At 44.1% G+C, this 11,692-nt stretch overlaps 1 protein-coding gene across 2 annotated transcripts in view; it reads left to right on the top strand.

The window, feature by feature from the left end:
• Positions 1-372: 372 nt before the first annotated feature.
• The window catches only part of ARHGEF26 (Rho guanine nucleotide exchange factor 26), a 127,871-nt gene continuing 116,551 nt past the window's right edge, over positions 373-11,692 (top strand). The window contains exons 1-4 of one of the 2 annotated variants that reach the window (XM_060639026.3): positions 373-551; positions 979-2,110; positions 3,476-3,515; positions 7,117-7,262. In XM_060639026.3, the coding sequence (XP_060495009.2) occupies positions 1,031-2,110; positions 3,476-3,515; positions 7,117-7,262 (1,266 nt within the window). In that variant the 5' untranslated portion in view covers positions 373-551; positions 979-1,030. Of the gene's footprint in view, positions 2,111-3,475; positions 3,516-7,116; positions 7,263-11,692 lie in introns of both variants that reach the window. The other variant, XM_060639024.3, reaches the window with a different exon arrangement.

Here is an 11,692-nt window from a genome sequence, read left to right as displayed (position 1 = left end):
CCATCAGATTTGTGTTTTAAGACCACCCGAATGCTGAGACGGCACTGGCTCTCAGCGTTTAGAGCCGCGCAGCCCAACTCACGCATTTCGCAAAACTCTACTCTGCGTAGGACCAGACCCCTAAACCACCCCCTCCCCCAAACCCTGCCCCAGGGCTTTCTAAATTGCAACTCCGCATGGCTCCCACGCTCTTTCTCACGCTGTGCTCCTGGCAACAACCTAGCGCGCCCACAGCTCCCGGTCCGGAACCCTTGAGTTCGGCACCCAGCCCACGTGTGCTCAAGTGTTTTAAACAGAGACCGGAGGGGATCGAAGATACGCCAGGGCGGGAAAGCAGGATTTGCTCAGGCTGAGACAGAGGCGGGTCTAAGAGTGGCTAAAACTGGGGCGGGGCCAAGGCTGAGGGCGGGACCAAGCTTGAGGGCGGAGCCGATGGCCCCAGTCGGCTGCTGTGGTCTCCAAATCTCCCGCTGCTGTGATTCGATCTGAGACCCGGGCCACCCAAGGGGCAGTGGGCGCTCGTTGGCCCTGGGTTCTGTAAAGTCCCGAAGGTAAATCTGCCCAGGAGCCAGGCGGCTTGAGCGAGAGGGGACCAACGACGGGGCTGGGCAGCTGGATGGCGGCGGAGGGAAGCGTCGCGCGGCGAGTTTCCCAAGAAAGCTGAACTCGTAGCAAAGTTTCCTGTGCATCAGCTTGCACCCTGCGTATTGGTGGCGGGCTTTTTCCGTGCGGGTGGTCTTTGGACGCTGGAGAGACGCGGAGGTAATTGGATTATTCCGCCTGGGTACAGCCTAGATTTCTGTTCCGGAACACGCAGCGAGGTGGGCGCAGATTTTGCCCGAGAAAGGGTGGGTAATTAATTGACACGCAGTTGTATCGCGCACAGCGGTCGGGTGACTGCCAGACTCGGAGCGCGCGTGTTTGCAAGGCGTGTCTGGTTGTCCGGAGGCAAAGTTCCATGACTTCTTTCCTCTTTAGGCAAGACTAACTGGGTGCTGTTCCCTCTCGGGCTGACCTCCGAGTCTCCGCTATGGACAGCGAGAGTGATGTGGATTTTTCTAGCAACAGCTTAACCCCTTTATGGCGGAGGCGGTCAACTCCTCAGCCTCAGTTGCTGGGCCGGAGCAAGCCGAGGCCCCAGTCCTACCAGAGCCCCAGCGGATTGCTGATCACGGATTTCCCAGTGGAGGACCGAGGGACGCTCCCCTCGATGCAGACTCCTACCCAGGTACCCACCGCTTCAGAGGGCAGGACCGTCCAGGGGAACCCCCTGCTGCTTTGTACTCATCGTAGGGTGGTGACCAATGGGAGGACAGTCTCCCCGGAATACAGAGCTGTTTCTCCTCGGCTCCGACGTCCCAAGTCTCCCCAGGCTCCCAAAGCGTTTTCAGGGGGCTCCCCGAAATCCCCAGCGAATGGCACAGTGACCTCGCCCATGCCGCACCCGCTGCGCCCCCAGCGGACTCCTAACTCGCCCGCTTGCTGTAGCCGGGAGGGAGACCTGACCGGATTGACCACCAGCCCACTGCTTTTGCCTGCTGCAAATGGGCTAATCCCTAATATCGACTCCCCAGGCTCTGGGTCGCAATCCGGCCAGACGACTAAGGATCCTGAGCCGGGACCCTCGAAACTCTCTCCTGCGCCCCAGAAAAGGTCTTTGGAACAAAAACTCCCCCTCCAAAGGCTGCCCTCACAGGAGAACGAGCTCCCAGAGAATCCTTCAGTGGTTTTGAGCACAAACAGCCCTGCTGCCCTCAAAGTGGGGAAGCAGCAAATCATTCCCAAGAACCTGGCCTCGGAAATTAAAATAAGTAAATCCAACAGTCAGAATGTGGAGCCCCACAGGAGACTCCTCAAGGTGCGTAGCATGGTGGAGGGCCTCGGAGCACCTCTGGGCCCCGCAGACGATGAGGGTGAGGCGGAGAACGACGTGGACAGCCCAGGGTCTCTGCGGAGAGGTTTGCGCTCCACGTCCTATCGTCGGGCGGTGGTCAGTGGCTTTGATTTTGACAGTCCTACCACTTCAAAGAAGAAGAACAGAATGTCCCAGCCTATTCTGAAAGCAGTGATGGAAGACAAGGAGAAGTTTTCCAGTCTGGGAAGGATAAAGGTAAGGGTGAGCAGGAGTGTCACTCATTAAGCCAGGCATTCACCAAGCCAAAAGCGAAGGTGTTGGGCGTGGGGGGAGGGGCACAGAGGAAACCAGAAGTTATTGTTCTCTTTTAATTCTCTTGTTGATCAGACCTGTGCACATCTATCTCTTGGCCATTCTGTTGCAGGCAGTCACAGCCAGGTTAATGCAGCTTGGTGGGAGGAAGTAAAACTCTTACCACTGTTTTAACTTTCTAAACTCAGGCAGAGTGGCAGAATGGGGGGGACAAATGTGAAAAAGAAATACAGCAAATTAGGTACTGGCTGAGTGAGTCCTGAACACTTTTAATACAGGTAGCTGAACAGGAGGTGGAGAGCGGGTGTGGTACTCTTGACTGAATGGTCAAAATGTCTGGGGCTTGTTTAGAGGTGTCAGGGGTTGCTGATTCATCACAGCTGAGACAGGAAACTACCCATTTCTTTTGAGCATATTGATTATTTTAATTATTGAAAGTAATTCATGCTAATTACTTACTGAATTTTTTTTGGAGAAGTGATAACATAGTAAATGCCATCCAGGTAAAATGTGAGTTTTAAAATTAATTGCCAGAATCATAAAAGTTACAAATGTTTGTCATCTTTGTTGTTGCTTGTCTCTGTCGCCACTGTCAGTGGTTGTATTTTATTCCCATGTTGTGTCCATTTATTCTTGAGAGCATTTAACAAGTTGGTAGCTCAGAACTTCAGATTCAAGTGAACTCTGCTCCCTGATCGAGGCCTAGAAATTTCATAGGTTAAAATACTGCCAAATATGACATAAAGAGATAGGGAAAACTAAAGAAGGACATTTTGGAGTGTGTATGTGCTGCTTTGTCCAGAAACAAGACAGATCTCAGCAGAAATTCATTTTGGCAGCCTCAACTTTCCTTGGTTAATCAGAGAAGTGGAACCAATTTGTACAAATGTCAATATGTCATAGACAAGTAAGGCTATTTTATTTTCGACCTCATGGCCTTAGAGAAATTACGTAACATTTTAGGTGGTTTTTATCCCCCACCCCCCAACTCTGCAAGTATAGCACAGCTCAGTTTAACAGTGATGGTGAATCACCAGTAGTGAAATGAGCTGCTTGCTGGTCTTTTGAGGATTCTCAAGCTGTTTTGCTGGGGTCTGTGGGATGTTGTACATTTTATTTTACCAGTTTAGTGAATTGTAGTAGTCAGATGAGTGAACTACTCAAGGGATCGTCTGCTGTATGGTTTTGGAAATCTAATGAATGTAACAACAAAAGAAGTAATTTTCTTAAAATAGCTGTATTTTCTGTTTGGCTCATTCATACATAGTTTGCTTTGCTTTTTCCTTTTTTGCTTTTCTTGTTTCTTAGAAAAAAATGCTGAAAGGACAAGGAACATTCGATGGGGAAGGTAAGCATTTGATTTTCCAGACTTTTATTGCTGTTTCAATGTGGAATATCAATTATAAGTTGAAATCCAACCGCAGTAACAAAAACACTTAACATGAGAAAAATGTCCAACTTCTTCCCAAATTATACAGTATGAATCTCTGCACTAAGCTAAATTTTCATCCAGTAATACCAGCAGTAAATGGAATTAACGGCATTCTTTGTAAGCTGATAACTTTGTCAGCCAACATCCTGGATTTTTAATTATTATCTACCCTGGTTCCATCCCCGCCTCCCTCAAAAAATGGACAAAGAGTAAGAGCCGGCTCTAGATTTTGAGTTAAAAATCCTGAGTTTGGCACTTAAATCCTAAGTTATAGTTCCTTTGACTTAATATTCTTTTCTCCGTATTTCCAAATTTTAGTATCATTACTGACTTCTATTTGCCTATCAAGTTTCAACTTGGGGGAACTCTAACTGTCCCGGCTGATACAAACCTATTCCTAAGAATTTGTAACCTGTATAGTATTTTTGTGAAGGATCACAAAAACAAAAGCTGCTCAGCCAGGTGTTCAAACCCTAATCAGATTAGAGGACTTTGTATATACAGACGGGTCAAGTGTCAAGTAACTGGAAGAGCACAAAGCAAACAGCCCCACCTGCAGCCTTCCTGGGGTGGGAGGAACATGCTGGAGGTGAAGGTAGTTACTTTCTGTCATGCTTTGAAATGTTAAGATTTTCTAATCTTTCAAGAGTAATGAAGAAGGGTATGCCTCTCTATAAGTAAATCTACCGTAAAATCACCCAGAGATATAAAATACGTAATCTTAGGTGATTACAAAATATTTCCCTATGTAATTCTTATAAAAATCCATTCTCTTGGAGCATTTAAACATGACCAGTTCATAAAAATGTATTCGTAGCACCAATCTGAGGTGCAACGAATATATAAAATATATTTTAGCTGGTTTGGGCAAATTCATCTCTCTGATTTTATAAGTGAAGAAACTGGGAGCTTGGAGAGGTTTAGTGTCTTTCCCACCATCACATAGCCAGTATGAGGGCAGATAACTGGTCCTGAGTCCATTTTGCTTACTCTTGAATCACTTTATGACCATGAAGTAAACAGAGTATCTACCTAATAGGCATTTAGAGAGATGGTTTGCATCTTCTAGAAGTTGACATTGATTCTGGGACCTTTGTCTCAAAGGGTTAAAAATGTTGAGCTTTTTTTTTTTTAAGTCCGAGGACAGACTTTTTATTTTTATTTTTACTTTTATTTTTTATATGTAGTTGTATGTTGTTTCCTTTTATAAGGAGCTGTCTCTGTGCACTCTTTGGTCTCTTCTCAATATGATGGCCTGGAAATTTTCACAGATATGTATGTGAGGAATACAGGATTCTAAGAGTTAATGACTAAGAAGAATGTAGCTTAGGATGAGGTGCAGTAGAGTGGTGAGAACCTGCCAGCCAGGGACCTGGGTTGTCATCGTACAGTTTCTGTTCATCAGTTGTGTGACATTGAGCAAGCATCTTAACCTCACCAAGACTCAGTGTCCTCATGGATGAAATGAGGCCAATAATACTATTGCCTTTGTTGTTGTGAGAATGAGTGAGTAATCTTATCAACAATCTACGCATGTTTTGTGCCAACCACTGGTACTTTAGAGAACACTACAGAGGTGTGGTAACGCAGTCTTTACCCTCATAATCTGTTTTACGTATGTAAAACCATCAGAGAACAGTAAAATCTTGCATCGACTCCAGTATTACTTTAGTCATGGTGCATATAGAACATGCTGTAGTTGATGAAGAGGCAGATGTCTGTTTTCTTCCGTAGGTGGGAAAGGCATTTCAAAGTCAGTAGGTCCCAAATCAAATTCATGATCTTTCCCTCTAAAGCTACATCTCCTCAGGCGTTCCCATCTCCCTCTGTGCAGCTGTTGGGACCTGCAGATGTAGGAAACATCCTGGAAACATCCTTACCACCTCCCTTTCTCTGACCCCCATCTCCAGGCCATCCTCAATAGCCCATCTCCATTCTTGCATAGCATCCTAATTAGTTCTCTACGCAGCTAGTATTTTGCTCCAACAATATAATCAAATCTTTTCCTTTCCATGGATTCCCTTTGTAATCAGGATAAAATACAATCTTCGCAGTGTGGAAGAAATTCAGTTGTTTTGTACTTGGGATAAAATCCAGTTCTTTAACATCGCCTGCAAATCTCTGCTTGATTTAGACTATCTGGCTCACCTCCCTAAACCCACCTTGCACCCTTTGTCCACTAGACACCCATACTCTACACATTGACTTTTCCTTTGTTCTTCTAAGGTAGTACGTTTCTTTTTGCCTCAGGGCTTTTGCATATACTTTTTCCTTTAGCTCTGAAGCTTCTCAGCTTTCAGATCTTAGATTTTTCTCAGTAACACCTGTTTGACCACCGCCCACCCCCACCCCCCACCCCACCCACAAGAAGTCACACCCTGCTGAGAATCTGTTCTTCAAGCACCCATATAGAAATCATTCAGTTTATAGGTACATATATGTGCAAGATTATTTTGTCTTCAACCCTACAGTGACTTGCCTTCTCAGACTGAAAACCAGAGTCCTTTCTATGGCATTGAGGCAAGAGCCTACATGATCTGCCCTCTCTTCATCTCCAGCCCCCATCTCTTAAGCTTCCTCCCTTCCCTCACCCTATTTCACCCATATAGGCTTCCTTGCTGGTCCTCACACGTAGAGACATACCAAACAGACTCCTGTCCCAGGACCTTTGTACTTGCTCTTCCCTCTGATGGGATGTTCTTTTGCCAGCTGTAAGATGTCTTGCTTTCTCACCTTTTTTAGATTAAATATCACTTTGGTGAGGCCTTCCTAAACCACCCTATTTAAAATCTACATACCCTCATTGTAACGTTCCCCTCCTTTCCAGGTTTTGCTTTTCCCCATGACACTTATCAGCATCTGACGTACCATAAAAATTACTTGTTTATTTATTATCACTCTTTGCTCACTCCGATGTCCGCTCTATGAAGATTGAGATTTTTATCTTTTTTGTTCATTGTATCCCTAGCAGTTGTTGGCATCCAGGAGGCATTTTATAAATATCAGTTGAATGAATAAATGAGTGAGTGACTTGGAATATTTTTCTCTTCCTATTTTTAGCTTATGAGGGCACAAGAAGTTTCTTTTATTTTCCATTTACTCTCAGCCCTTGGCACATTGTAGATATACAATAAATGTTGGTTAAATAGGTAAATGAATGGTGATGGGCTTTGAAGGAAACGTAGGGTATGAATTCAGTTTAACCTAAAGAAAAACAGTGATTTAATAGGCATGGCTATCCTCTGTGGGTGGTAGACAGAAACATGGAAACTTTGCTTCCATTGGTATTTCATGTATGGATCCCTCCCATTCCCCTATAGGTGAACTGGGGACAGAGCTGTGTGAGTGAGAAAATCACTTTTTGGTGATCACTTTTCTTCAGTGATGAAATCCATTTGTTTCCTTGTTGTTCATTAAAATGGAGTCCAAACCTTGTATAAATATGGATGTTGGTTTAGAAAAACTAGCATAAAGACGGGGGCAATTAGTGACCTGTAGGGTTTGTATTTCTTAACAGAAAATGCTGTCCTGTATCAGAACTACAAAGAAAAGGCTCTTGACATTGACTCTGATGAAGAGTCGGAGCCCAAAGAACAGAAGTCAGATGAAAAAATTGTGATTCACCACAAGCCACTGAGATCCACATGGAGCCAGCTTTCTGCGGTGAGTGTTTACCTTTTTCTTTCCGATCTGTGGGCATGAAAAAACCAAGCTGTGGAAATTAGGTCTGGATGTGGTTTTAACTTTTTCTGCCAATGATCTTGTAACCCAGAAGAGAAAGACTCCTCTTCTTTTTAGATTGTGAAATGGGTCTTGAAAGTCTTCAGGCACTGGTGAGAACATGGACTTTAACACTTCTGATTGGGAAAATCAGGTTTTGATAAAATAAGGTGACTTGACACTAACATACTATGCTCTGGAAGCTTTTCCTGCTCAGTATCTTTTCTTGTTTTTAATTTTTTAAATTTTTATTTATTTTTTATTTTTTATGTAGTATGTATGTAGAGGTAACTTAATCTATCCTGAACTTTATCGTAATTATGGCTATATATACAGTAACGTGTATGTGTATCTATGCACAATAGGGAGTTTATGACAGTTTTTCCTTGGAAATTTCATTTGATATAGACACAATTATATGTTCTTGCAGTTGATTAATGAATGACATTCTGTTCCATATCCCTCTGTGCATCTTTTGTGTGAGCCTGTCTGATACTTATTTTGTGTCGATGAGTAATTTCTCCTCTCTGCATCAAACATCTTTTGTTTATAGCCATAATTTCTCTTCCTCCTGGTTTAACAAATGTCACAGTGTGCAGCTTAGTTTACTTGATAGGAGTTTGGGCACAGCATCTGTGGGCATCTGATGCATTACCAAGTAGAAAGGAATTCCCATGGCTGGCTTGGGTGGTGGGAGCATTGCATCAAAAAACAAGCCAGTACACCTCTGTGAGTCCCTTAGGCAATGTGGGAGCAGAAGCGATTCCCTCTTAAGCTGAAATGAGCATTGTTCAGCGTCAAGAATATCATATATTTAGGGATTGCACCCGTATAAGAAAAGGAGTTGTCTATGTTGGAGCTCATAAACAGGGATGTGGGAATGGATGTACGGTGATGACGAGGATGACTTCTGGTCAGGTTCTTCCTCCTCTCTTCTACTCCCTGTTGGAATTCAGAATTCTAGAAAACTAGCCCTTTCCCCCTGTCTCCCTCCCAGCCCCTAATTCTGTTCTAAGGAGAATTTATTCATTTCCAGTGCCTCCAAGCTGTGGCTCCCTTAGTATTATTCCACAGATTAAAATGTCCTGAATTAAAATTAAATTAAAATTCCCTCAGATTAAAAGGGCAGGTGGTGTTACAACTGATGCTGGTGAGTGTGGAGGATGAGGCCTGGTGGGGACTGTGGTGAACAGGCCTGATGGAACCTGAGCAGCGGCCACTTAGGTCAGACGCCAGCCCTGTGTTGCCAGATCTTCTGACATTTAGAAAAGAGAAAGCTGAAATCCGGATTTTTTTTTTTTTTTTTATGATTATTATCCTAATTCAATTTTAGAAATTTTAGAAAAATGATGTGTGAGGCCAACAAAGGATTTATGGGCCAGTCTTGTCTCCTGTGCTAACAGCTTTGGAACTTTTGTGATGTTTCTGTGATTTTCGCATGTGGTCAGGTGGTCACACCCATCCACAGAACCAGCGTGTTGGCAGCCTCACACCCTAGTCTAATGATCTCGTGATAGTAAATCCCTGAGCACATATGTGGAGAAACTGGTGACAGGCCCTTAGAGGCCATGCTAACTCTAAATGGCTGTCATTCCACTGTTGGTGTGGGCCATTTGGTTGAGGATCCTCAAAAAGAAAGCTGTGGATTTTTTGAGTTCTTCCTCTGTGGTGGCGGCAGCTGCATTTGTTAGCATGGGCCTAAATCTTGCTGTTCTTCTCTGCACGCTAAACAGAAATGTGTGTTTCTGTGTCACTCACACTCTGATCCAACCTAGCTTTAGTGCTGAAGAGCAAGCTGCTGTACTTCCGCCCCCTGAAATTTGGCTTTCATCTAGATTAACGAATGCATATTAAAATAATACTCCAGGACCTACTCCATACAGCTTCAAATATGGGCCTGTATTTCATTTGGCCAAAGATAAATCGATGTGCCTTTTGTTAACAAGACTGCTGTCAAAAGACTCTCTGGTGATAAAATGTAAAGCTATAAAGTGGCTTCTAACTTTGGTGTGTGTTATCTTGGATTTCGGTGTTTCCAGGAGGCTTGTATATATTTATTGTGTTGCTTGGCAATCACATTTAATCAAAGCAGCATTGGACTTTGCCTCTTCCCATTCTTAGGCACGAGATTGCATTTCCTTTATGCTTTTTGTGTCTCCTTTTCACATTTAAAACATTTTACTTTAGTTCTCTACCATAAAGTACTTGAAACATGCGGAAAAACTTAAAAATAAGTATGTGTAATAGATTTCTGGGTACCTGCCACCCACATTGAACAAATGTTACCATTTTAACATCCAGATCTCTGTTTCTTAAGGCAGATCCAGTTAACCACCCTCATCTCCAGCACTTTGCTCCTTTCTGCCTTCCCAGAATAAGTACTGCCCTGAAGTTCTCTTCTGTCCTTCCCACGTGGGTTTTCTGTCCACTAAAGAGATGCAGGCAAGCAGCTCTGGCTTTTAGGAAAGTAGATATTTCAGCGGCAGAAAGTGGTCATTACTGTTTTAAAAAGCCTAGCAGTTGGTATGTCCAAGTTGCGATTAGGAGCCTAAAGAGAGGAAGCTTTGTGAGTTATGACCAATGTCAGGATGTTTCCATAAGGGATCAGCACCTCCATTTCTCCATTTGACCTCCTGCCCTAATCCTTCCTTGTAGAGGGGCTACAGTGTTTACAGTGGGTTTCAGAAAACATCTGCTCTTTCCATGCTTTCCTCTAATGTGCCAAATTAGTAGGGTAACCTGCATCTAATCTTGCAGGTATCACTTTATTTACAAAAATTTTTTTTTGATGTTTATTATTTTTGAGCGAGAGAGAGAGCAAGGGAGGTGTAGAGAGAAAGGAGACACAGAATCCAAAGCAGGCTCCGAGCTCTGAACTGTCAGCACAGAGCCGGATGCAGGGCTCCAACTCATGGACCATGAGATCATGACCTGAGCCAAAGTCAGATGCATAACTGACCGAGCCACCCAGGTGCCCCTTGCATATATCACTTTAACACAAAACTCTTCTTTGAGTAAGGCCTTGATTCTAGAGAGTAGGACAAGGGGTTTTCTGGCAAAAGGTTAAGTCTCAGTTTGGCATCTATTGACTTTCTACTTGGGAGGGGTGTGTGTGAGCACACATGTGCATTGGCTGTTGTTGGTTGTTCTATTTTCTAAAAATCTCTTTGTTGCAAACACCTGCATGCCTCCTGGGATGATGAAACCTTTCTTACCAGTTGGCCGTAAGAAGCATTCAGTATGCAAAAGGCTCTTTAGAAGTGCAGTAGTTTGCAGTAATTTATGGTTGTTACACAGTTCTTTAAGCCTTCAGTCCATAGTGTAGTGTCTTAGTGTGCTTGCTTATGTGTCTCCTTTGATTCTACTGGACAATCACACAGGTGACAAGTGTCCCCGTTTACATTGCTGGGGACAGGTTTAACTGTAGGGTTGTGATTATCTAGCAGTGAGGGAGAATTAGAACTGTGTAAGAGACATTTAATTGGGCCTCAGTGGGATAGAGAGTCTAGCTGCCACGGACTTCTCCAGTCGGGTTAAGGTGAATTGATGGTGATGAACTCAGCATTGGTGGCTGTGCCAGCAGGTTCTCCATGTAGAGGTGGCCGTTGTCCTGTGGTCAGGAATACAACCTGGGCTCCTTAATTTCATAAGACGGTGACAGGCTTGCTCTTCATTCACTTGATTGTCAAAGTGGGCAGACCTCTCCAAGTAGGTACAAAGTAGGTAGATATAGAATGTCTGCATTCCAGGGAATATAACTCTGTGCTGCTCTTCAGGCCTTCGAGAACCCTAATACATGAGATACAATTTTCAGTTATTACGGTTCCCAGTTTTGAAGTGCAAAGGGTTTGAGGTTTTGAGCCAGGGAAGCCATTTTTAACCTCTAGGGATCTGTGCCCAGAGACCAGGAACCTGCCCCACACAGGTATGTTGCTTGTGACTCACCTAAAATGGCAGCATGAGGACTAAGCCAACAGTTCTTGGATCCCTAGGAAAAGCCTGAGGTCTGAAGAGAAATATTGATGATATTATTAGTCTGGGATGGAACACTGAGTGCTTGTTACAGTTAGTGCCGGGTGTGTAGCCAGCTGAGTCCTGGACGCAACGCGAGCTTCAGGATTTCCCTAAAGTTCATCCTTTACTGGGATCCTGGAAGCATTTACAATATTACCAAAAGCAAAAGATAGATGTTGACTGGAGCCTTTTCGTTTTTTATCACAACCACCCCTCCCTTCCCTGAGATCACACACTGTGCATGTACTAAAAAATGATGGTTGTGAAACCAGTGTTTGCTTTGTCAAGATCAGCGACAGCACCAAAGCCACCCTCGCCAGCCATGCCCTGACCCCATTTATTTGCCATGGGGTGTGTTT

Source organism: Panthera onca, chromosome C2, assembly GCF_046562875.1.
Source record: "Panthera onca isolate mPanOnc1 chromosome C2, mPanOnc1 haplotype 2, whole genome shotgun sequence".
Classification (NCBI taxonomy): domain Eukaryota; kingdom Metazoa; phylum Chordata; class Mammalia; order Carnivora; family Felidae; genus Panthera; species Panthera onca.
This window is presented reverse-complemented; position numbering and strand designations above follow the sequence as displayed.